Raw genomic sequence first — 27,500 nt, forward strand, 5'->3', positions numbered from 1 at the left:
TGATAAAAGGTGCAAGTTTCCCCGCGAGGTAACAGGAGGTAATCGCTTTCCCCTTTCCCTAAAACCGGGCTAATTATGCTTACCGGCAGTTGGATAGTCTGGCTTGAAGGGTCTCGGCATAGAAAGCACGCTGACCAACAAACTACGTTGTGTGCTCAATCACCTCACTCGTTTAACTTTTCAGTAAGTTTGTAAGTAAAACACAAATCTGTTTCAGGGTAGGATTTTGGTTTTCTGACCTAATTAATGAAGAAACAGCGCTAGCAAAGTTAACTAGGCTATCAGTCAGGTCAGGAGGATTGTTTTGACTAGCAGCTGATGGACGCTTTTTGTTTGGCCTACTGAAGATACATCAATGCAATTCGCTACCTTCTGCCACCTAGTAGGTCTAATAAGGAATTATTTCATGCTTAGGACGCCAGTCAACAGCAGACACTAGGCTACTAGAAAATGACATAGGCATTATTTGCTGATAATAACGATGAATTAAAAAAAAAAAATCCCAAGAATTTTCCACGGCACACCTGACGATCTCTCACGGCACACTAGTGTGCCGCGGCACAGTGGTTGGGAAACACTGCCTTTATTTGATAGTGACAGTGAAGATATGACAGGAAACCTGTGGGAGACAGAGATGGGGCAGGCGCAGACCGAACTCAAACCTGGGGCTGTTGTTTCACGTTAGTGCACTTTGCATGTTGGTACAACAACACAGGAAAGCAGTGTTGTCACATGACCAGGCAAGTAGTTTACCCACATCCGTGGCAAATTTCTGTTGCTGAACGCGAAAATCCTAAGCTTTGCTCAGACAAAAACAGGGCTTTGAACCGTTATTTTTTTCCAAACGTTCTGTTCCGAACAGAAACAGAATTATAAAGTTTCCGGTTACGAGTTCCACCAATAAATTGACGTTCCCGAACCGGTTAGAACAAAAAAATATTGTTCCCGGAACGGTTAATTTCGTTCCTGTCAGCTGATTACTCCTAAGTTAAGGCCTAAGTTAACTGACGTTAATTAACCAAGAAAGACGGAAGTGCAAATGAGTCAGCCTACATTCCAAACTGTTTATTCAAGTGGATGAAAAGAATATCCTCCAGAATTTTGTCATTCAGGGACGACCTAAGCGGAGAAGCGGAGAATAAACCTCAATGATGAAAATGCACGCTTCACGCTGACTTGGGTCACAGGGAGCGCTATGATGGACATTGTGAGTTTGTGCATATTTGGAGCGGCCATGGATGCCCAATAACGTAGAACATTATCGGTGCACTTTACACACGCTTCTCTGCAATGTCTTACAATGATGCAATGGAAATGTATGACAGTGGTTTGTCTTATTTAAGATGCGGAGTGGAGACTTTGTAATCCACAGCTCTCAATCCCTTCAGTCAGAGAATGTCGGATGTCACACAGGACGTGAATATCAGCCGTCATGGTAACCTGCGCAGGAAAATAGTTACTTTTTTTTTAAATTTGAGGAACGGTATTAACCGGTTACCATTATTTTTAAATAAGTGTTCCCGTTCCAGAACATAAAAAATAATAAAGTTTCCGGTTTCGTTTCTGTTCCCTGTAAAATACAAAAAGTTCCCGGTTTTCGTTCCTTGAACCGGTTCAAAGCCCTGGACAAAAAACACTCCTAACCCTAACCAGTCACAGGGCTTTGTAGAGCACAAGTTAACATGCAAACGTGTGGTACACAGGTGTGATAGACGGCTCAAATCGGCATGTTTCTTTATTTGTCATTGCAATACCTCTGAGGGACCTGGTAAAATACAGCATGAAAGCACACTAAATAAGATTGATGAATTACACTAATCATAATGCTTTTTAATGCTTCTTTTAATAAGCGATGTATGAAATTTCTAAAGAACACAACAGTCTGTATACAAAAAGACGTCATATTCGTTTGCGAAAATGAATAAAAGCAAGTTAAAGAAGTACATACATATCTTCTGCTTACATTGAGCATGTCAAAGAGATGTTGTGTAATGTGGAGGTTGTTATGTACAATGAACGCACACGAAGCGTGAATCAGGGTTGTGTTTCTCAGAAGAGTTGTTGTTAGCCAGTTAGAACCTTGGGTAGTTGCCAAGTGAAATTGCATTGCAACAAACAAACTAGCTAATTTAGTTAGCAACTGCCGTTTCGAGAAATGCCCTCCCAGGTTTGTAACAAGGCTTCCTTTACTTACAGACACAGAAGATGTTGCCGGATCCTGCTTCTGCTACATTCAAACTGGTGGTCAAAGACGGAGTGCTCAAAGACCTAAATTAGGGCAACACCTATGCCTGTGAAATTCAGTGTCTTAGACCCTGATGTTTGGACTAATCGGCTGACGGACCAGTGGGGGATGTCGGACCAGTGGGCCGACCCCAGCATCAACAGCCTACAAAACAATGGTCAATGTTTCTAAGCAATCTGATACAGAAGAAGAACAGCTGACAAATATCAAAGAGATAGTAGTTTCTGCACTAAATATCATATTGCCTCTCCATTCTGGTGCTGGCATTTGTGCTGCAGCGTCTCCACGGTAACCTCCTCATCCCTCAGCATCAGCACCAGATGCCTGCAGGCGTTGCCCCCGTCGACCCAGGAGTCCAGCTCCACCTCTACATCTGTCTCACTGTCGTCCGGCCTGAAGGTCAGATGCAGGCTGCTGTTGCTCTGCACGCAGGTGACCGAGTCAAGGGACACGCTGCGCAGGTACAGGACATCAGTGGCATTGTCATCTGCACATAGACACGCACACATGAACACACACACGCAAACACACACACACACACACACACACACATGTGCACACACACACACGTGCGCGCACACACACGCGCACATACGCACGCGCACACACACACACACACACACACACACACACACACACACACACACACACACACACACACACACACACACACACACACACACACACACACACACACACAGAGTTAGTAAGTGCTGCAGATATAGGTACAGGATATGGGTGGAGGTGTCTCACACACACACACACACACACACACACACACACACACACACACACACACACACACACACACACACACACACACACACACACACACACACACACACATTGTTTACTCTGCAGTTACAGCGTGCAGGTAGAGGACATTGTTGGAATTGTCACCTGCGCAGTTGTCGATGATGACAGCACTTCGAGACGAAACCAGCATGTAGACATCACTGCCGTCTCCACCAATCAGAAGGTCCCCTCCTGCCTGTGACACGAGGACGTCACGACCATCAGAACCCTTCAGGAGCGCTGGCTCAATTCCCGACACCTGCACACACACACACACACACACACACACACACACACACACACACACACACACACACACACACACACACACACACACACACACACACACACACACACAGAGCATGACCATTAGAACCCTTCAGGAACCCAGGCTCATATCCAGACACCGGCACACACACACGAATGTACGCACACACACACACACACCATCAGCTCCAAACAAAAACACACCCAGGCATCAAAAACACCAGGATGTCTGAGTATGTGGTGCCGACCGTGTTTTATAAGTGTGTGAGAATGTCTCTCACACACGCAAACACAACCACACAGTGGTCGTTCAACACATTTGGGGCTCTGGGTGAAATGCCATATAGATATGGAGCCATTTTGAATAATTTTTGCTGGTATTTACAAGAGGTGTAAATCACAGTCTCCATGATGATACGATACGGTATCGATTTCAGCAGGGATTCGATTATTTTCAATACGAAATAATTCTCCACGATACGATAAGATTCGATTCGATTTTTTCCAATTACTTTTCTACTTCTTCTATGTTATGGAGCCAGGGCATTGGACAGGAGCCAGCAATTTGATTACTTTTGATACTTAAGAATGTCCCACAATATGATACGATTCCATTAAATAGTCAGCCTTTCGATCAATGCATCGATACATTTCCATTATTATTTACACCCCTAGCATTCACCATGGTGTTGGGGGACCCTACAGTGGACAGCTTAGGTGGGCCCCTAGGCAATTGCCTCGTCTGCCTATCGGTTAAACAGGCTCAGACCACGCACGCTCACACACACTCACCAGGATGTCTGAGTAGATGGTTCCGACCACATTCTCCACGTCTTTGAGCACGTCTCCCTCTGCGTCCGCCCCGCGACATTCTCCGCTCAGCAGGTTCACGTACACGCCTTCGGCCTTCTCATGATCTCCTTGGTAATACACCTAGTAGAGCGGTGAGATACAGAAAATGGCCAAAACATGCCTATCAAAAAGAGGTCCCAAACCCTAGACTTATTATGGCATAAACAAGCCAGCCGGTTTAGGTTTATGTGTGGGGAAGCACATTCGCATGGTTCCCTGTGTTCGGCCCATCCCGTTATGTGTAATGTAATGTAACAGTGTCTCTGCCCATACACCAAGTGTAATGTAATGTAATGCAACGTAATGTAAAGAATCAACCTTATCTCTGCCCATGTCACTAAGTGTAATATAGTGTAATATAATATATATAAACTTTATTACAGGCTCAGGGCCCACATTGGACACATTACCATACACTCATCAACAATACAATAATACATTTAAAAAAACCAAAAAAACCCAATTACACATACAATAAAAGGAAGCTAGTGAAGGCATTCATATACCAACCGTGTCTCGACCCATCCCACCGTCCACCAGGTCAGCTCCAGGTCCGGGTATGAAGGCATCCGCACCGCTGCCCCCAAGCATGGTGTCGTTCCCGTCCTCTCCGTACAGTGTGTCATCACCACTGCCACCCAGCAGGACGTCATTCCCCTGGCCACCCATCAGGGTGTCATGACCTGGAAAACAACTGGGCCGTGACTGTGTGTGAGGGACGGTATGGTTGACTGTGTGTGGGGAAGAATGGACTAAATGTGAGAGAGAGCAAAATGAACAAGACAAGCAGGGCTGGCCTGGGATCAAAGAAGCACCCCAGCATGTTTGGCTTAGACTGGCCTTTCATACATAGTTTGTACAAGCCGCGTTCATACTATGTCCTGCTTGACTCAGTCTACTTTCCATATTGAAGATGGACCAATGGGCTACCCTCTCTTAACTGTGAGCCAGTCCCCTTGGAAGAAACAAAATTGACAAACAAAAAAGCAAAAAGCATCAACACCTGAGGAAATGTCCTGTATACCAGATTACCAGTCCAACACTGAATACAAGAAACAAGGGAACATATGAAAGCCATACCTGCGCCACCATCCATCATGTCCATTTTAAAACCACCCGTCAATGCATTGTCCAGCTTGTTACCTTAGAAGAATGAAGAAATACAAAAGATTCATTTGACACATGCATAGAAATACCGGGGAAAGCATGCACATTTGAAATGTGTGAGTGTGTATGCGTGTGTGCACGTTAAAAGAGCTCTACCTTCAATGCTGTTGGCCTGCTGGGGGCATCCCTGTACAGTGTGGACGGAGGAGAGGTTGGTGTGGGCATTCAAGTTCAGCAGGCAGTCGGTCTGCTCGTCAGCCATCTTGATTTTCACAGCCTTGATGGTCAGAGTGTCAGGACCTGAGTCAGGATCGTAGTCCAGTCGAAAGTGCACTCCGTCAGACGAATGGAAGACCAAGTGTCTTTGTTTTTCTCCGCGGTGGTAGTAGAGCAGGCGCACTGCTGTGTCTCTGCCCTTGTATTTGCCGCTCACCAGCACGTTGTTGCCTTCAGATGAGACGTTAATTCCCCCACTGAAGAAATCAGCTTGAAAGAGGACGGTGTCGTCCATCATGTCATCCGCCCGGTTGTCGATCTCCACCCTCGGGCCGTACTCGGACTTCACCACGTAAGTGTCTCGTCCTTCCAAACCCACCATCACACCACCACCTTTATAAGGGTCAAGCGTGTTGTCTTTTGCATTTCCAGTCATATCATCAAATCCAGATGAGCCAAAAAGATCCAGCACAGACACAAACTCCCCTTCATTCATCATCATATTGGCATCCACAGTCTGCTGTCTTTTGTCCACTGTGAGTGGGAACTTGAGTGCCAGTGAGTATCTGCACACCATACTGAAGATCTCTCGCTGCCTCCACATGGAACCAGAAGAGAAGAAAGGCTGATCAGCATGTGGACAGCCTAGAGCTGCAAACTTCTCCCGGCCTGGGAAACCGCTACGGAACACAATGCCTTTGGGTGCAGCACGACACTGGATCTCAAGGACTCCGTCTCTCTCCTCGATTTCATGCACGCAAGGCTCTACCAGCACTGATTCTCTTATGCCCCACGTGACCATTTTGGCAGAGATTGTGTTGAAGATCTGTACATCCATTTGAGCTTTGAAGTCTTCATCGTGAGCAAGAGCGTTGAGCATGTGGCAGGTGGATGAACTGGAGGGCAGATTGAATGTGACGCCATCCGATGTCGAGACATGAAGGTGTTGAGACATGCTGGAGGCAAACCACCTTCGCAGTAACACTTGTTGAGCGCCATTCACGAGCAACTGTAAGTCTTCTCCAGCACATCTGCACTTGATGAGCTTATATTGTTGTTTGATGTACAGCATATCAATGGCTAGGTCAGAGGCGTAGTTGTCGATTGTCTTTAGGCCGTCACCTGGAGAAATTATGTACCAGTCCGCCCCTCCTCGGCCCTGTAGGACATCCGCGCCTCTGCCCGGCACTATGATGTTATTCTGCCCATTACCCTTGATGTTGTCATCCAAGTCAGAGCCTCGCACCTCAGTCACGCTTTGGTACACTTCATCTCTTTCCAGGTTAACCTGAAGAGAGGTTTTGGACTTACTGTAATCTAAAACCTGAATTATAATGCATTTATTTTCATAAGGGTTACTTTTCATACATGCCCGACGGTCTGCAGACACCGTGAAGGTTATAAAGTCATCAGTGAGGAATACAAGATGCCTGTCTGCTTCAGAGCGAAACCAGTTCAGCAGAGTGATGGAGGAGGAGGAGGGATGAGATTGGATTAGTAGCACCAAATGATCACCATTTACCCTGACAATGAGATCACGAATTGCTGCCGCCAGGATGACCATATCCTCCTTCAGATCATTGGAGAAGTTTTCAATGGACACTGCAGCATTTTGTCGCTTCTTTATAATGTAGACATCCTCTCCTTCCTTTCCCCTCAGAGTGTCACTGCCCCCTCCTCCATCCAGGAAGTTGTTCTCTCTGTTTCCTGTCAGCTGATCGTTGTGTTTTGAGCCAATGATGTTGGTCACTGTATGAAGAGGAGGCCTGGATGCATCCACTGTTTGGTCTGTATCCTTAGATGTCATGTCAATACTGTGGGCGATCAGCTTGACGGTGGAGACCACGAGATTCGAAATGCCAAAAGAGACGCCATCTTCTGACATCATGTGCATGTGGCGGTACTCCTCCCCAATGAACCAGTTAAGGATTCTCACATTATGGCTATTTGTGAAACTCAAAATAACATCATCACCAGATTTACTCACAGATAATTGGTCATAATTGACGTTAAACACAAGCAAATCCTTTGTTTGTTCCGGGTCATAATTGTTGATGACTGTATTACCTCCGACCTTGGGGATGATGTAGGTATCTCGACCTCCTTGACCCTCCACATAACTCCTTTGTGGCCCCAGAAAGAAGATGTCATTACCGCTTTTCCCGTACAGTTTGTAATAGTAGCTGAGCATGAACTGCATATCGTCTTTGTTATCATTGGCCTGAACAGCAAAGAAGTTATTGTCCTTATTGTTCCCTGTATAAGTCCCGTATCTGGTGTCGGGTATGGCCTCATAACCAGAAACCACATCGATGGACCCAGCTGGGATGAACAGTAACACTTTCAGGTGTATGGTGCTGTACTGTAATTGATGGGATTCACCAACTCCCAGAACAATATCTTGTGTGGTTCCTGTGTGAATGTCCCAACATTTATGCCCAAGACTATATTTTGAGGACACAAATTTGTCCATGCAAAACGTTGATGATCCATAATCGGAGAGACAGAAGGTGATGGCTCCTCCGTACCTTGACATATCTCCGCCCGTGAAATCAATCGCTTGCCGTCCAGCCTGAACTTCTCTAATGGTGTAATATTTATGGTAGTCAGATATTTCCTGCACAAGTCTACGTCCCTCCTCTATCTCACGGTGAGGAATGGTGAAAAAAAAGCTAAGAATATCCAAGACAAAATGCAGATATCCCTTGCCAAGGCCACGGAAGAAGGCCCCAATTTTGTCGAGCACTCCAGCGTCTGGTGGAAGGTTGCTCAACTCAGACTCTATGCTTAGGTAGACATCATCAAAGAGCATGCGGAAGGCACTAATAGCCAGGTTAAGAGGGACAATTATTGGGGCTAGTACTGGTACGGCAATTTCCACCACATCCAACACAAGCATTACAGAATCAATAGCAGCGTCAATGTATCCCAGAGTATCTCCTCGTTTTATGTCTTCGTATATACTGTATATTCCAAACCCTATTCCAATCACTGGCATTGCTCTTGTTGCGAATTTGGTCACAGGGTTTCTCAGTACTGTTTTAATGGCCTTGAAGACCTTCACGCTCTTTGTGACCTCTAGCTGTTTGCCGAGCATGGCCAGGCTGAGTCCTGTGACTCCATGAACTGTCTGTGCGGTCCCGATTGCACCCTCTTTAATGTCACCCCTCTCAAAAGCCTTCACTGCTCCCTGAGCCCCCACCATCAGCCCCATAACCCCTAAGGCCACTCCCGTACGGTGCAAATGGTCCGATCCTTTCTTAGTCTTCCCAGCCTGTGGAAGTGCATCGTCTGAAAGGCTGCGCATACTGTCCTTGATCTTCTCCATGTGCATTTGCCCCTCTTCAGACAGTGTGACCTTGGAGCTAAATTTGTCATCAGGGTTTGCCTTTGAAACTTCTTCGAAGTAGAACTCACCATCCACCACCCTGATACTGTCGGGCTTGACTCTGTACTCTCCCAGCGAGGCTCCAAACTGCTTCTGCAGGTGAGTGTTTATCTCCTGAGAGAGCATGGTGGAAGAACGTGAGAACTGGGAGGTGAGCTTCATGGAATGCTCTACATCTGCGTGAGTGTCCACAGCTTGCCGTGTCACAGGTCCATCAGATGCCCCTCCTAAGCCTCCAGAGTACTGTCGCTGGTCGTTATTGTCAGTGAACTTTCGGTAAGCCTCTTTAAAAGTGCCCACTGGTTGTGATTCTGCTTGTGGATTCGCCTGGTTCAGCAAATTATTCATTAATTTCTGCCCCATATCTGGAGTGAATGTATCTTTGCCCAGAGATGAGAGCCACTCATTATAAACTTTTCCTTCAAGTTCAATCAGTTTCTTGATATCTAATTTTCTAATGGGTTTACCATCACTGGTGTACTTTATGTCCTTTGCCGTACTGATTGACCCCGCAAAGCCTCTGTCAGGACTATTTATCCAGGAGCCAGGTCGTGCCATTGGGTGTTCTGCTAGTAGAAGTTTCAGTCCGTGTTCACTGATGCGTTCATTTGAGTTTCCAGACATTTCCATTGCCATACTAATTAGAGGTAAGGTCCGAAAATTTCGAGCTGACTCTGATATGACAGAGGCTAGGAAATATGTGGAGTACCAGGCCTCAGTAGAGGGAGGCAGTTTCACTGTAGAAAAGTCACCTTGGAATGTGTGCCGGGCATATTTACCATAGCTTATTTCTCCTATGTTTTGTATTTCTCGCAGTATGTTATGATAACTTTCTTTGCCTTTTTGGTCTGTAATGCATTTTTCAATGTTTGTGATGATTTCCTTCTTATTGATACTAGATTTCTCATTATTGTTTAACTTTTTTCCAACAGGATAAACATAAAGGTTATTGGTATCTATCCAATAAATCCAGTCATTCAACATAAGATAGGAGAAATGCCCTTTATCTCCGTTCTTTCCAAAAAAAGCTATTAAATTGAGAATATCATCATTGGACTTGATTTCATATATTTTACTTCCTTTTTTCATTTTTATACCGTTTCCCTCAGCACATCTTTTTCCTTCCACTTTGTACACATACTCATTATTTTGTGAAAGTTGGTGGGTTTTGAGTTTGCTTTTAAGAATACTGACATCTAGCTTTACTTTATCAGCGAGAAAGCCCCATGCCAAACTCTCAAGTACATCAGTGTGAGGTTTGCGTGCATTTTGATCAACGTATGGACGGAATTCTTGATTTGACTGATCTCCACCCAAGAAATTTCTCTCGTTTGAGAAGATCTCCCTTCCCCTGCTATTGGACTGAGTTTTGATGGCTACGTCCCCATTTTCTGTCAGCCAGGCAATGACCTTCTTACTGTCGTCTTTATGCCTCTTCACTAGTCCATCTGGAGTGATCTCCACCGTCACCTTCTCTCCCGCATTACTAACTTCTAAAACTGAGCTCCGTCCATGCAGTTCGGTGATGATGGACTTGGCCTTGAGCTCCTGCAGTAGAGTTATGATGAAGGCCTCGTCGGAGCCCACCTCGCAGGCCACAATGCTGGTGGTTTTGATATTCTCCCCAAGCCTGTCCATCCTCGAGATGATGTCCGCCAGCTCCGGCGCCCCTTTTCCTGCCACCTTCATCTCTCCATCACTGCCTTTCACTCCGTGGCCCACCAGGACCAGACGGCTCTCCGCCGACAAGGCGTCTCCGTCTCCTCTGATGAGCTTCGGTTGGTTGTTCTGGTCCAGCATGTACACCGAGCTGACGGTGGGATGTTTGTCATACAAGTATGTGGCTGCTTGTCTGACCACAGGGTTGTCCTCCATGATCAGGATCGTCTGCGCGTCATATCTCGTGGTGCGGTCAGTGCCTCTTGCTGAACTTTTGGGAGAGAACTTGACTGCTGAGTCTCCCTGATTCAGAACCTGGAACTGCCTGTTGGCCTCCAATACAGTGGTCACCTCACGCATCTTAAACGCCCTCATGAAGTTCATCTGGAAAACCGTGCTGGTGTTGCCGTCAATGGAGAACAGACCTGCAGACTTCAGATCTGTCTCAAGCAGCATGTCAGCCAAGGAGGAGCCGCTGTAGGTGGACAGCTGATCGCTGTTCCCAGATGTCTGTCCGAATATCCTCACCACGGTGTCCCTGTGGATCTTGGAGAGGCATGCTGGCAAGCAAGCTGCACCAACCTTCAAGGAAACAAGGATGTGTTAGTCACATGCATAGAAATGCTGTGATAGTGTTCATACTTGGTCATACTGTGTGTGTGTGTGTGTGTGTGTGTGTGTGTGTGTGTGTGTGTGTGTGTGTGTGTGTGTGTGTGTGTGTGTGTGTGTCAGGTGGTGTTAAAGAACCTTCACAGTGTTTCCTGGGTCTTCTCTGTACTCCTCCTCCGCCTTCTGCAGTGTTCTTCTGTCTTCATCCAACAGGAGGAGCACTTTGCTGCCGTAGTTGGAGGACAAGTCCCATGCTGCCACTAGACGGTCCTTCAGCTTCTGGCCTACAATGTGAGCCAGGAACCCCCTGAAGTCCTGTGGTCAGTACATGGAATGTGTATGTGTTTCTTACTTTATACAGCTAGAATTAAAATATCATGGAAACGTTTATTTATTTCCATGATTCCTCAACAAATGTGAAATTTTCATAGATTATAGATGTATGACCCATATTTAAACTATTCCAAGTCATTTGTTTATTTCCACATGTTTTGGGCTTCCAGCTCAGAAGAACATGAATACAGGATTTCTGTGACAAAATCACCATAAATACAGATCACATTCGAAACACGATTCAGTCAAAATATGGTACTTTCTAAATTACATGCAGACTTGGGCAGTAATACATTACACAAGTAATTAATTACTGCAATGCATTACTTTTTGCTGTAATGCCGTAATGTAAGGCATAACAGGGCAAAATCTAATATTTACTTACTTACAATGCTAAATAACTTAAGTTAAAATGACCTGGATTTTATTGGTATTCAGAAAAAAACTTGCCTGGTTAACACCAGACCTAATCACAAGTGGTCGGAATGCTTGGCCATTATGACACAGATCCCATGATCTTGTACGTTATGAGTCATCCTCGCCATACTGTCTTTCAGATCGAAACGATTGTGTAGAACTAAAGGCAGTATGGGAGTTCCCAGGCTAGCCAAAAACACCTCCTGGGTGGGAGGTGAAAAAGTCATGACTCATGAGCTTGATTTACACTGTAATAAATGGCCAGATCCATATTTAGGCCTACAGTTCTTTTGGTGAAAGTAACTTAAGTAATGCAAAAGTAGTGTAATGCCTTACATTTTAAATATAGTAATATTGTAGTGTAGGGGATTATTTTGAAAAGACAGTAATATGTAATCAGTAATGCATTACCGTTTTTGAGTAACTTGCCCAACACTGATTACATGTCAATGTTCAATCATTGGGTAGGAATGTCTTCCAATGCCATGATGCATTGAGGCCAATGGCAGTGGCATTGCATGGGTGTTATGGAGGCCCAGATATCCTTCATGTCACTTCATTTCCCTGTTGATTACTGTACCTTATACCACGGCAATCTGAAATCTTCCATTGTGACGCGCTAAATGCTGTGTTGATTAACTGTCTTTCTACCACGGCAGTCTGAAATCTTCCATTGTGACGCGCTAAATGCAGTGTTGATTAACTGTCTATAGATGCACACCTAAAGTAGTCCCACTATTAGGTCACCGCATAACTCCAGTGTATTAATGCGCTAAGGCTCGTTCATAAGTTAGGGAAAGAGAGTTGCAAAGCATTACGCACTGAATTGCCACATGTCGCATGGCGCGTCTGGAAACACCAGCCAAAGCCATGGATCACCAGCAAAGTGAATCTGGTCCAAATCGTAATATAAAGACCTAATCCAATTAGAAACATTTATCCCTGCTGACCATCACTCTGTCAACTTTCGGCGAGAGAGAGAGAGAGAGAGAGAAAGAGAGAGAGATTCCCCGCGCAAAATTAGGACTTTAAAAAATAAATCTTAAAAAATTGCAGTTTCACTCTGCGTTTCTTCCCCACAAGAGGAGAGTGGCGCGGTGTAGCGTTGATCAGCTATATGAAGAGTAGGTAAGGGGATATTTTCGAATCAATAACTAAGGAAGTGCATGGAAAGTGCATGGAGAGCAGACTGACGAGATGCCTGTTTTGATTAAGTTAATGGCGAGGCGGTGTGCGTATAACAGGAAAAATAATGCACACCGAGGTGTAACCATCACCACCTAGTTGTGCATTATTTTTCCTGTTATACGCACACTCTGTCGTCAATTATCCCTTACATGTATCGTTGCGTTGGTGGTATGGACATTCCATAGAACTAATACAACTCACCAGACCTAAAATCCCAAAAGGAATTTCAGGGACAATACACTCAAAAAATCTTTACAGCAACTGAAAGCTGACAGGTAAGGGACTGTACGTTATTTACCGGGGGGGGAGGGCTGGTGCGCTGGAAGTCCGGTCAAAAAAAAAAATCATGGCCCCCCCCTCCACCTCAATTTTTTCCCCATGGCCCTCCCCCCACTTCAATTTTGTTTTCCCATGGCCCTCCCCCTACAGATAAAATATATATATATATATATATTTCAAATTGGTAGATGAACAACCATCATGAGAACAGTCAGAGTAGCCTACATCAAGGGCGGTTGTCTGCACTATTATGTGCTATCGATATCAGTGGATACCTATGAGAAGCCGCAAGAATCTACCTCTGCGGATGGGATGCCTTTTAACTCCACTGTCACCAAGACAAATTGCCTTCACTATTTTTTTACGTGTTAAGTGAAAATAATAATAATAATAATAATAATAATGATAATAAAAACTTCCATTTCAATACCAATGTCCGAGTTGTTACTACTGTAAACTACAAAGTGGAGAGAGTTTCCCCACCGTAGCTTCAATATTTCCCTGCTCGACAAGCAGCGCCTTTCACAAGGTAGGCCTACGTTTTACATGTTCAGCACAGTAGCGAAGCCAGGGACGCAGGAACTGGTTTTGACCAGGGGGTGCTGTGAAAAAAATCTGTTTTTTAGATGCTATTTCCTGCGTTCTAATCAATTTTAGGGTGAGGAATGGCGAATCACATCTGAATAACTTCCTCATGTTTATGTAGCCTAAACAAGGATGGCTAGATTTAACTTTTTTTTCTTTAACATCTCACTTTGACACTATTAATGTTCTTCTTGCGGAAGTGAAACGCGCACCTGATGTGGAGGTGAGGGCTCAAGAGCAAATCGCGCTGCCTTGACAGTTTGTCTCTTCAGCATGGGCAGTGTGCAATGTGTGAAATTAGAAGAAATGCTTTGACTAGGCTATGCGATGCACTCGTGAGAGGTGACCGGGCTTTCAAATAATTTAGATTTTCTTGCAATTGCGACTGTGGATCAGGTGCATCTCGGTCTCCCAGACCGCGCATAAAAGCACGCACGCACACACACAGGCATAGCTCTACCTTCCCGAATGTAATTACACTCTGACGGCCAAAGAGTTCGGGATGTGATCGGAGCAAGAAGTAGGCTAAGCGCCAAAGCAGCTCGAGCCATTGCTGGCTATTGATACAGGGAGAGTGAGAAAGCCACCTTTAGTTTGCATTTAACGTAGCCATTAAGACGCATTAATAGGTGGTGGCGGTGTATGGTGGTCAAATCAGCAGCAAGAGGCAAAAGGAACAAATTGCCAAAACAGAACCAGTACAACATTCCAAAACATCCAACAATAGCAGCCATTACACACCGCGGCCATTCAACTTTGACAACTGTGATGATAGACAAGCCAGATGTAACCGGTTGGACTTTCACTCTGCGTTGTGTTGAATAGTTGAAATAAGGATGACTCCGACACAAGGTGACGATTCATATGATGTTTTAGTGATTCTGTAATTGTCAGACACAGTATACATTCACCATGGGGCTTGGGGCTGCAATCTCACTCCTCTTCCCACAGCATACAGAGACAGGGCTAGTTTGTTACAATAAACATTTAACAGTATCCCTAAATATGGTGAAAACATATGAGAAAAACAATTGAAATCGCTAGGTTAAGAGAAGTGCTACAAAAATCCTAGCCTGCTTCTAATTATAAAACTCACTGTGCCCTGGCTAGCTAACTTAGCAAAACTCCGCTAGCATAACAAGTGAGTTAGCTAAGTTGCCAGGGTCACATTTCCATTTCTAAACATATTATACACAGAGACAACGAAAATAAACACACACCTGTAATTGTCAGACACAGTATACATTCACCATGGGGCTTGGGGCTGCAATCTCACTCCTGAGGAGACCATAAAAAGAATTGCTAAATAACTGTGACTAGCGTTAGCAATGCTAAGCTAAAGGATTGTCACGATGCCACCGGCTTATGCTACACCGGGTGGCGCTAACACATCAAAGTATTTGAAACCAGGCATCATATTCGTGTAATACATTAAGTAAGGGGTAATACACGGAACAGTGTTTAGGATTACAGTGATAAAACTGATGGATGACAGAATAGAAAGAAGATTTAAGTAAGATAAGGGAAAGAGAAAAGTGGAGAAACATACCTCTTCCCACAGCATACAGAGACAGGGAAGAGGATATGGAAAGCATAGAAATATGAATCAGAAAAACGGAAACATTAGAGGGGGATAGAAGGAGGGGGGCAGGAAGCTCCATAGACACCCATGACAGTGAAGAAGTCTACTGTAAGTCTAGTATAACGAAGGTGTGTCAAAATAAAAACCCATCTTTGTGTAATTATACAAAATAAAGAAAGGTGCTGAAAGCATACTGTTACATTCACCCCCCTAGAATTTCACAAAGATACAAAAACATCCCGAACATAAAAACACTCCTCAAGCTCTGCTTACAGCCATTACAAATACCAGCGTGACAGCTACCTAGAGAGGTCAGGCGTGATCTAGGGGTGATCAAGTCCCAGAACGCACCGGGTAGATGAGATGCCATATACACCTCAACGGTAAGGCTCAGACCAGAGACTACATGACTCAGAAATAACTACATGTTATTCACACTTAGAACATAGACAACAGGCTCAATAAAGCTACAAACAACAGCAGAAGCTGTCAAATAACTAAGCAAAAATATAATGTGCGCACTACACGTGAATGACCTGACCAAAGGACTCATCCCCACCTAAAATGGTTTGCAACTGAGCCATAGACTCTATAAGTCGACACACCGGCTTAATAACCCTACCAAACCTGGACGAGGGGAAGGGGGCTAAGTGGCCATTTGAGGGAGTGTCAGTGTCGTGAGGTGGGACGTGAGGTGGGTCGTGAGGGGTAGAGGGCATGATATGTTCTGCAACATCACCAGGGCCAGCCACACCACTAGCAGAGGCATCTGAGCTGCCACCAGGAAGCGGGGACCCGGGACCAACTGCTTCATCTTCCTCGAAGTCATCCAGCACGGCAGACTGTTCAGCGACCCAAGAGGAAGTGCGGTCCGCGACAGAGTCATCTTGGCGTGACGGGGCAGCGACAGACAGGGCAGTGACAGACGGGGCCAGAGCATGCTCAGAGGAGAGATCTGACAGGTGAGCCTCGGACAGGGAGACGCTTGAACTAACACATTCAGCTGCTGCACTTGAAGCGACATCTGTATCATCTGCGAGTGGCAGGAAGTTCACTGAAAGCAGGAGGTTCCGGTGGAGCACCCTCTGTTTACCATCACTGCCCTCGACTTTGTAGATATGGAGGCTGGGCTTTGCGGCTACCACAGTGTACACATCTGGCTCCCATTTGTCAGCAAGTTTGCGCTTTCCCCTGCATCCTTTGTTGGCAATAAGGACTCGGTCGCCAATGGACAGCGCCACTCCTTTGGCCCTCTTGTTGTACTGCTCAGCTTGGTGTCTCTGCTCAGACCTGGAGTTCTTCTGGGCGACTTGCATGGCTGACTGGAGGTCACTGGCCAGGGACTTGCCATAGGAGTCGTAGTCAGCAATCCTCTCATCGCAAATCACGTTCCTGAACAGCAGATCAACAGGCAGTCTCGGGACCCTGCCAAACATCAGGTAGAAGGGCGCGAACCCAGTTGTCTCATGCACCGTGCAATTGTAGGCGAAGGTCATGGTTTGAACCAACTGGGGCCACTTCTGTTTGGACTGTGGGGGCAAGGACCGCAGCATGTTTCCCAGTGTCCGGTTGAATCTCTCTGTACCACCGTTGCCCATCGGATGGTAAGGAGAAGAGTGAGACTTCTGCACGCCAGCCAGCTCCATGAGTTCCGCAATGAGCTCACTCTCAAAGGACGCTCCCTGGTCTGAGTGCAGGCGAGTGGGGAAGCCATACACACAGAAAAAGTTGTCCCACAGCCGCTTCGCCACCCTCTTAGCAGTCTGGTCTTGACATGGGAATGCATGTGCGAGCTTCGTGAAATGGTCAGTTATGACCAAGACATCAACAGACTTGTTGTTCTTGTCCTCAGCAGACCAGAAATCGATGCAGACGAGTTCCAGAGGCGCGGTAGTTTTGATGCTGTGCAGAGGAACTCTGGCTGCTGGCTCAGGGGTCTTGCTGAGGACACATCTCAAGCATTCCCTGACGTGATGCCTAACGTCCTTCTCCAGGTCATACCAGAAGAACCTCTGACGAGCAAGGGAGAGTGTGCGCAGTTGACCCTGATGACCCGCCAAGTCATGCAGACCAGCCAAGACATCTGCCTTAAGGGAAGCAGGCACGACGTATTGGAATCTCTTGGTGCTGGAGAGGGGGTCTTTCGAGACTCTGTAGAGGATGCCATCCCTTAGCTGGAACTTCCGCCATTCTCGAAGCAACTTCAAGGCCAGGTGATTCTCTCGAGCATGTTCACGTCTCGACGGTCTCGATTTCCGTTCGACTTAGAACATCACTCCGGCAATGGCGTCATCCTGTAACTGGCGAGCTCTCAGCTCATCTGTCGACCATGCGTGGAGTGTGTCCTGTCCACAGTCCCCCAAGCCCGTCAGGTGGTCACTGAGGGAAGCGGCCCGCTGCTGGGCGCCAAGGTCCCACACGTCCTGTGTGTCCAGAGCAGCTGACACATCATCACCTGACATGAAGAGGGGTTGCACGGTGCTGAGAGAGGAGTCAGTCGTGGCCTGAGGATTACAGGTGAGGCGGAACATGTCTTGCACGCAACTGTCGTTGACCTCGGAGGCTTGCTGCAGCAGATCAGCGTAGGGTTCAGATAAGAGCCGCTTCACAAAAGGGTCACGACTCAGAGCGTCAGCCACAACATTCTTCGGCCCGGGAACATGTCTGAGGTCAAAGGTGTATGGGGCCAGCTTGGACACCCAACGCTGCTCACATGCATCTAACTTGGGCTTTGTCAGGATGTATGTGAGCGGGTTGTTGTCCGTCCATACTGTAAAAGTGTGACCCTTCAGCCAGTGGCTGAATTTCTCGCATACTGCCCACTTCAGAGCCAAGAACTCTAATCGGTGGGCTGGATAGTTGGCTTGGCTTCTGCTGAGAGACTTACTGGCGAACGCAATGGGTCTGGCTACCTCTTCACCCTCTGGAACTTGGGACAAAACGGCTCCCAGGCCGTCCAGGGACGCGTCAGTGCACAGCACGAAGGGCTTGTTGAAATCTGGGTGGGCAAGAACTACGCTTGTCAACAGCGCCCTCTTGAGGTCCTCAAAGGCTTTCATGCACACTGGAGTCCAGTCTCCCGGAGTTAACTCACGGTAGGTGCCAGGCCTCCGAAGCTTCCTGTCATGTCTGCCTCTACGCTTTTGGCCAGCAGTTAGCGCAAACAGGGGCTTAGCAACGGATGAACAGCCAGGAATAAAATGCTGGTAATACATCACCATTCCCAAGAAGGAGCGAACTCTCTTCTGAGAAGGTGTGCACCCGTCCTCCATCATCAGATCCTGTGCTGTGAAGCTAGAGATGACATCCACCTTCTCCTGATCAATAGACACGCCACCCACATTCACAACATGCCCCAGGAACTTTACAGACTTGCGCAAAAAGTGGCATTTCTTCTGGGAGAGCTTCAGATTGTGCGCCCTCAACCTGGTGAAGACGACCTCAAGACGACACAGGGCCTCTGACTCAGACGGGGCAAAAACAAGTAGATCATCCAGGTAGCACAAGAGGGTGGAAAAATTGAGATCGCCAAAAATGCTCAGCATCATGCGCATGAATGAAGCGGGACTGTTACACAGACCTTGGGGGAGCCTGTTATACTCATAGAGCCCGAGTGGTGTCGTGAAAGCAGTGAGATGCCGATCAGACTCATGGAGTGGGATGTTATAGAACCCAGACGTCAGGTCCATTGTGCTGAACAGCGCATTGCCACCAAGGGCCGCAAGACAGTCTGACTGATGTGGCAATGGATGGGCATCTTTCACTGTCTTTGCGTTTAGCCAGCGGAAGTCTGTGCATATCCTGAGATCGCCATTCTTCTTCCACACCATCACTAGAGGCGAAGCGTACTCACTGATTGACTTTCTGATGATACCCTTCTCCTCCATGTCACTCAGAACCTCTCTCAGCTTGTGATAGTGCGCAGGTGGAATACGGCGGTAAGGAAGTCGGAATGGCCGATCATCAGTGAGGTGAATGCGGTGCACAAACCCCTTTGCCTCTCCACAGTCAAGCTTGTCCTTGGAGAAGACGTCCTGGAAACTGGAAAGCAGGTGAGCCAGCCTGGACTTACATTCATCTGAGACTTCACATGCATCAATGTCTACATCTCCGAGGCCACACGCGTCAAGACACTGCTTTGGAGACTGCAACTGAGTTGGAGCATTCATGTGAGGCTGAACGGCGCTGTTACAGGCAAGGCCCTGAGTCAGAGGAAGGTCTTCAATAGCCACACATGGTGAAACATCAGCCAGCTTTGTGTTACGGCGCAGCCTGACAGGGTACTCAGTGGGGTTGAGAACTCTCATGGGGATCCAGTGATCTCCCCACATTGGCGTGATGACGCGCCCCACTAGGATGTTCTTTGGCCCCGAGCGTGCTGTGGTGGGCTCCACAATCACTGTACTGCCTTGGGACACAGGGACATGGCTTGGCAGTTTGCCCCACACCAGGTATTCTTGTTTTGGCAACAGGGTGATGGCTCGCCTCAGCTTGACAGTGCCGATTGGACCCGATGGCTCTGGACCAGCCCAGCGCGAGACGCAGGTGAGGAGCTCCAAAACTTGCTCACACTCAGGGCTGGTGCTTCTGGAGGTGACAGCGTCCCAGTATTTCTTCTCACCTTTCATCTTGCTGAGGAGGGGCTTTAAGACGTTGGTCCCGATGATAAACTCATCGCGCTGGCCAGATATTACAAAAGTGGGCACGAGGAACTGTGATCCGGACACTTGAATCTCCAGTTCATAAATGCACTTCGGGCGTGTCGCTAAACCACCACATCCGATAAGAACAATGTTGCTGGGAACTGGCTGTGGACAAGGGAGAATGCCATATGCAGTCTCATTTCACCCTCCTCGCTCAGCGTGCATGACATGGAGCCAGAATCTAGCATGCCCTTCAGTGAAACAAGGCCGCTGACCACGACTGGCGTGTAGAACAAGTCAAGCCGCTGAGAATTGAGATAAATAGCCGTAGTATCGGCCGGCAAAAGTGCACAACTATTTACATAAATGGATTGGGAGTCATTGTCACTGAGGGTTTCAGTAGAAGAGCCCATGGTACCCCTCACACTACATGGGCTATCTAGTTTAACTGCGTGGGCGGGACATGGGCAGCACCAACTTGAGACTGATGTGCTGTGGGGCATGCACTCTTGACATGGCCAGGCTGCAGGCAGTTGTGGCAAAGCCGGTCCATTTTACAGTGGCTGAATGTAGTGTGCTGTAGTGAACCACACACTCTGCATGGCTGGCGTGTCTCACGGTTTGTGTACTGGCTCCGCTGGGTTGGCACGGCGCGCGGGGACATGGCGTGCGGGGGCATGGAGGCAGTGCACACTGAAAGTACTTTGTCCAACATGGTCACTACATGAGAGAGGCTCGGCTCAGCAGCAGGGGGACTGAGTGGCTGGGCAGACTCAGGCATGGCGGGGGCATGGGACTGGAACACCGGCGGAGCCATGGGTGGGGGGCCAGGCTCAGCGTGCTGGACAGTGAACTGGGTGAGTGGGCGCACACTCTCGGTAGACACTGGCGAAGAAGAAGAGCGGGCCACCCCTTCATTCCTCTTCAGCACCCTCTGACGTGCGTCCACTCTCTCCTGGATCTCGGACGGCGTCCACTTCTCAGCTGGCTTAAACGAGAGAGACACAGCAAGACTGGGGTCTGGGCAGTGAGACACAAACATTGTTACTAACTCTGCTCCTGGTTCCTCCAGAACTCTCCGCTGTCTCCGTAGACATTCCTCCGCCACATCAATGGCTTTGTTTAGACGAATCCAGTACTCCATAGCAGACTCACCGTGGTGTGGAAGAGTATTGTAGAAGTCTCTCATGGGCATGTTGGAGTATGTCAGCTCACTAAAATTCCTCTTCAAGATATCGAACACAGCAGATACGGTGTGACCAGAGGCTGGCTCAGAGCTGCACCGAAGAGAGACTCTCACTACATCCCTCGCCTTGCCTAACAGACGACTCATGACAAAGTCAGACTTCTCCCGCTCTGTGCGGTTCACATGACGAAGGTGGTTCAGCACTACATCCTCCCATTCATCGACTGAAAACTTGTCTGTGTGGTCACCCCTGAAGAAGGGAGGGAGCTTGGCATCTGACTGGACAGTCACACTAACTCTTGAGGCATCTGCTTCTGTAAGGGACGGTGAAGAGTGGCTAGGGTGCGGCTGACCACTGGCCTGCTGCAGTGCGGCTATACTGGCAGTAATGTTACTATTGATCTGCTTAGCCAGATCTGACAAGACAATGCCCAGTGTGTCTGCAGTAATCACCTGTGTGTTGGGTGTAGGGGCTGGACATGTAGCAGGAGAAGGGCCTGTGTGTGCAATTAGTGAAGGCATAGGGGCAGTATGTGTCACCGGTGAATGGGCTACTCCCATAGGCTGTGTAACTGCAGGGGCTATATGTGCTGCTGGTGTGGCTTGATCCGTGCAGGGCATATAAGCAGTGTCTCTCAGGGGAGTGGAAGTGGCCACTGGACATCTAACCAAGTTAACCTGTCCCACATTACCAACCTGCCTCCCCCTACCAAAACTGTGAATCCCCAAAGGATAAGCTCTCCCAATACCAGCCATACGCGAGCGGTCTCTAAACATAAAGGGCTCAACCACATCACCATCCCCAGCAAAGCTATCACCACCCTCAGCCATCTTATAGCATAATCAATTCAAACCCGGAATGCCTATGACACAAATATGTCAGTAAAAAAAATAATTACTATATCAGCTCAATACATTTAAATAAATCTGCAGAGCTCTAATAGTCAAAACTGAAGTACTACTATGAGAAAAAAATAGAGAGAGGTTCGAAGTGAAAGAGCATTAAGAGATACATTTGCAGAAACATTAAAAACACAATGTGATACTATATGCCCTAAACGGTATGCACGTCATAGAATACCTCACACGCACGCGCGCACACGCACAAACACACATACGAGCATACAGACAAACAAGTGCACCCTGCGAGAAGAAGGAGAGAAGCGCAGCAGTCCCGGGATCAAGCAGGCGTTGATCAAGCGAAGCGGAGTCACGGCACCAATGTAACCGGTTGGAGTTTCACTCTGCGTTGTGTTTGAAATAAGGATGACTCCGACACAAGGTGACGATTCATATGATGTTTTAGTGATTCTGTAATTGTCAGACACAGTATACATTCACCATGGGGCTTGGGGCTGCAATCTCACTCCTCTTCCCACAGCATACAGAGACAGGGCTAGTTTGTTACAATAAACATTTAACAGTATCCCTAAATATGGTGAAAACATATGAGAAAAACAATTGAAATCGCTAGGTTAAGAGAAGTGCTACAAAAATCCTAGCCTGCTTCTAATTATAAAACTCACTGTGCCCTGGCTAGCTAACTTAGCAAAACTCCGCTAGCATAACAAGTGAGTTAGCTAAGTTGCCAGGGTCACATTTCCATTTCTAAACATATTATACACAGAGACAACGAAAATAAACACACACCTGTAATTGTCAGACACAGTATACATTCACCATGGGGCTTGGGGCTGCAATCTCACTCCTGAGGAGACCATAAAAAGAATAGCTAAATAACTGTGACTAGCGTTAGCAACGCTAAGCTAAAGGATTGTCACGATGCCACTGGCTTATGTTACACCGGGTGGCGCTAACACATCAAAGTATTTGAAACCAGGCATCATATTCGTGTAATACATTAAGTAAGGGGTAATACACGGAATAGTGTTTAGGATTACAGTGATAAAACTGATGGATGACAGAATAGAAAGAAGATTTAAGTAAGATTAGGGAAAGAGAAAAGTGGAGAAACATACCTCTTCCCACAGCATACAGAGACAGGGAAGAGGATATGGAAAGCATAGAAATATGAATCAGAGAAACGGAAATATTAGAGGGGGATAGAAGGAGGGGGGCAGGAAGCTCCATAGACACCCATGACAGTGAAGAAGGCTACTGTAAGTCTAGTATAACGAAGGTGTGTCAAAATAAAAACCCATCTTTGTGTAATTATACAAAATAAAGAAAGGTGTTGAAAGCATACTGTTACACAGACACACCATCGGCTGTGCTCTCCTTCAGATTTACCCCATATAGCCAACTCCGAGGCTAAGCTAGACTACTTCATCAGCAACAGGCAAGACCTAGCATACCAATACACGCTTCTACGAATCCAATCTCCACAGCAAGAAACAAAAGTCACTTCTTACCTGACACGATGCACAACTTTGGTGACATTCCCTTCTCCCGTCACGCTTTAAATGTACATAATTCCTTGCTTAGTTGGTCCGTTTTTGTTCACCAAAGTGATGAGACTTCTCTTCACAACAAGTTAGCTCCTCCAATGGTTTCAAGACCTTATGATGCATGGCCAACACATCGCCGTTAATACCATTTGTATTACTACCTTGACACCACAAGCTAAACAAAACAAACTCGCGTCACTGCACCGTTCTACCAAAGTACGTCTAGGCCAAATGTCTAGGCCTAGGTACTGTTCTTTCCGGTCTGGTTGGGGTCTTTGAAGTTCTTTGAACACAAATGTAAGCACACGGCGGTGCCAATAAATAAAATCATGGCTTACCAGAGGCTGTGACCACCAGTTGACTACAACACCTCTCCAAAATTCCTCTGGAAATGCCCATCCAATTCGTTGTCAAAACTTCCCAAACTGTTTAGCCCATATAGTTCACATCAGCTAGTTTGATATTTGCTCACGGGCATTTTCTATGATGCTCAATGTTCCTCCGTAGCACTAGCAATCCTACAGTGAAAGAGAGTCAGCGCGGGCAATCTACAGTAGCTGCACCTGATAGTTTTTTGACTACAGATACACGCTTCAGTGCTATGCACCGGGACCTTGCATCGCAAAGCGATGTGTTTCAGAACATGTTTTATTATTGTTTAAAAAAAATAAATAAAAATAAAATAAAATAAATTCGTTTTTTTTCCATGGCCCTCCCCCTAACTCCGATTTTTTTTGCCATGGCCCTCCCCTCCACCTCATTTTTTTTCATCATGGCCCTCCCCCCCCTACGCACCAGCCCTCCCCCCCCGGTAAATTACGAACAGTCCCTAATCTGGGTTTCCATAACTCCTGTGAAATACTACAGGCAATCAGCCACCGTCTCGTTTTAAAGCATAACTTCAGCCATTTTCAACATGCAGTTGTAATGCTCACACTACCCTAGACTTGTCAGTACCTGAGATTTTTTTTTCTTTCTTTAGCCTTTTCCGAGATCCTGGACATTGTAAAAGGGTCAGAGTTTACGTTTCAAAAAACATCTCGATGTAGTCCCAAAAACATCCAAAAGGTAATGCAACATCAGCAGGCAACTAGCAAACAGCGATACCTTTTGGGAAAATATTTGGAGAGGGCCTGTGTTAAGAAGGTTTTTAATGTAAACAAAATCTGCCCCCATTAGAATAGCTCAGATTTCGGAAACGGCTGAGCCGAAAAATGCAGCATCACCGGGTACTGACAAGTCAAGGGTAGGGTGAGCAATACATCAGCATGTTGAAATTGGCAGAAGTGCTTGCATTAGGCCAGGTTTCGTATTAGAATAGAATGGCCATTGAATTCTATACATTATTTACATTTTCTGTAGAATAACAATATAGAAATAATAATAGAATAATTACTGCCAAACCAGAAATCGTGTATGCTTTAGAGGCCAAAGGAAAGGGGGGCATATCCTCTCCTAATCATGGAAGCTGCTGGGAAGTCATATTTTGCCTTGTTTTCTCATATTCATGCTAAATTAAAGGGGCACTAGGTAGGATGACGTCATTTGCCCTTGGCATGCCTGTCTCAAAATCTGTACCGTAATGAAAAAATACAGTTAAAATAAACTCTATGTGAGACTGTTTTTCATCACGGAATGCAAACTGTGCATGCAAACTGTAATGTCTCATTTCTAACTCTTCCATTTTCAGTCAATATTTGGTCAGTAATTGTGTTGTTTGTCTCTCAGTGATCCTTGTTCGTTTGGAAAAAAGTCACTCAATTTTTTTCGTTTTCGACATACCTCTTCCTTTTGGAGTACGCACTGTTGCAAATCCTCACATCCTTTTAAGTCAGAAAAAATGTCCCTCTCCGTCTTCTCCTTTACTGGACTCCTGTAGGGCCAAAGCACAAAACACAATTCTTTATTGTCTCATTTTTGGCCTCATTCATTAACTTTATTTCACATATGATTAGTAAAGATTTTTGAATTAAATTTTAGGTGGCATTCAGACTGCAATTTTAAATTCAGCTACTGCTCACACAAAATACATAACAGGTTCTCACTCTTGCAAAATGAACCATAGTTTTCAAAACTTCATGAACATATCTGGAAAGTAGTAGCCTGGCAAACCAGACTGAATGTGAAAACTTCAGTCTACTCGCAACTTCGGTTAATGCGTTCTGCCTGTTTTCGACCTTCCTCTTTCAACTGTTTCTGACCCGTTAGCCATAGGTAGCAATTAGCAATAGCAATACTCCTCCTCGTATACAAGGCCCAGCACAACCTTGCACCCTCCTACATCACAAGTCTCCTCCCCCCATACAATCCCACCCGCACACTACGATCCACTGACTCACTCCTCCTTACAGTTCCCTCCACACACCTGAGCACCATGGGCGACAGGGCATTTAGTGTTGTTGGCCCCACACTTTGGAATTCTCTTCCACTGTCACTTCGTCAGTGCTCTACACTGTCTACTTTCAAATCTAAGCTCAAGACACACCTTTTCACTTCTGCTTTTCAACTTCACTGACAGGCTCTTCCACTTTACTTTAATTATCAGTTTATTTTTATTTTACATATTATTATTTTTTTCCCCTCATTTTTATTTTATTTTCAAATGCATTCTACTTCTTTTTTCTTATTTTAAAACATTTATTTTTATTGTACTTTTATTTCTATTTTATTTTTGCAGTTTGATTTCTCTCCTATTGTTAATTCACTGAAGCTTTGTTATAGTTTCCCTACTGTTATGTGTTTGTTTTGATTGTAAAGTGTCCTTGGGTATTTTGAAAGGCGCTCAAAAATAAAATGTATTATTATTTGTATTATAGGCCTTCCAGTATTTTGCCAATGTAAAATGCAGCTTTAATATCACAATCAAACAAAAAATGAACAACTTAGGCCACAGGTGAGTGTCCTACAGCCTAGAGACCGATGCTGTATTTGACAGAGAAAAAACATGCGTGATGGAATCAACTTCTGGATGGCGAAATTCTACACTATCTTTGCAGGCTACACTATTCTTGTAGCCTACTAATCTTGTACACTGAGTGGTGTATTCACAAATAGGATACATCTCATCACAGTACTGTCAAATTCAGATAGGCTATGTGGCTGCTATTAACAAATGGACAGACGAGCCGCATTAGGTCTACTCTCTCTGCAATTAATAAATGGTCTGTGACATCCTCAAAACACCATCCCATAAGCAGCAATGTTAGGTACAGCGTGACGTAGACCTGTACCGGAAACAAAAGCTATAGAATGTTGAAAACCCAACCAGGCATTCTGTGGCAGTTGAGAAATAGCTTTCCTGCGGCAGAGAAATTCTCCCCCAACAGGACAATTTGTGAAATGCGGCTTTCACCAAGCTTTTACATACAAAAGATGCTGTGTAACCCAATAAATGGGTAGTGGACATGGAAAATGCATAATATGCATAATAGGACCCCTTTAACAGATCACTGAGGTATGTGGGTGGGACATAATCCTTGTTGTTATGGTTCAAATTACTATGACCAATCAAACAATCAATTTAGTCATAGACAGAGCTATGGAATTCAGAGTTGTGACAACTGAGGTGACATGATTCACATAGACCATGTTTGAAACAGGAAAAGTCGCTGTCCTTCCAGTTGGCTTACTGCTCAGTTGGCTAAATGGAGTAGTCAAGTGTGATTCCACGAAAAATTGGTTTATTTCTTCCTTTGTCAGTTGCCTGAAATTGTGGGCATAACGGGAATATTTCAGGGAAAA

At 46.0% G+C, this 27,500-nt stretch overlaps 1 protein-coding gene across 1 annotated transcript; it reads right to left on the reverse strand.

The window, feature by feature from the left end:
* Nucleotides 1–1,824: 1,824 nt before the first annotated feature.
* Nucleotides 1,825–25,971, reverse strand: LOC134460215 (uncharacterized). Its single transcript, XM_063212666.1, has 9 exons — nt 25,961–25,971; nt 25,542–25,632; nt 11,277–11,453; nt 5,423–11,111; nt 5,240–5,302; nt 4,670–4,842; nt 4,100–4,240; nt 3,146–3,299; nt 1,825–2,732 (listed from the first exon to the last, which is right to left on the reverse strand). The coding sequence occupies exons 1-9, from the start codon at nt 25,969–25,971 to the stop codon at nt 2,482–2,484; spliced, it is 6,750 nt and encodes a 2,249-aa protein (XP_063068736.1). The 3' UTR covers nt 1,825–2,481.
* Between the last annotated feature and the right edge of the window lie 1,529 nt (nt 25,972–27,500).

This window comes from Engraulis encrasicolus, chromosome 12, assembly GCF_034702125.1.
Source record: "Engraulis encrasicolus isolate BLACKSEA-1 chromosome 12, IST_EnEncr_1.0, whole genome shotgun sequence".
Classification (NCBI taxonomy): Eukaryota; Metazoa; Chordata; class Actinopteri; order Clupeiformes; family Engraulidae; genus Engraulis; species Engraulis encrasicolus.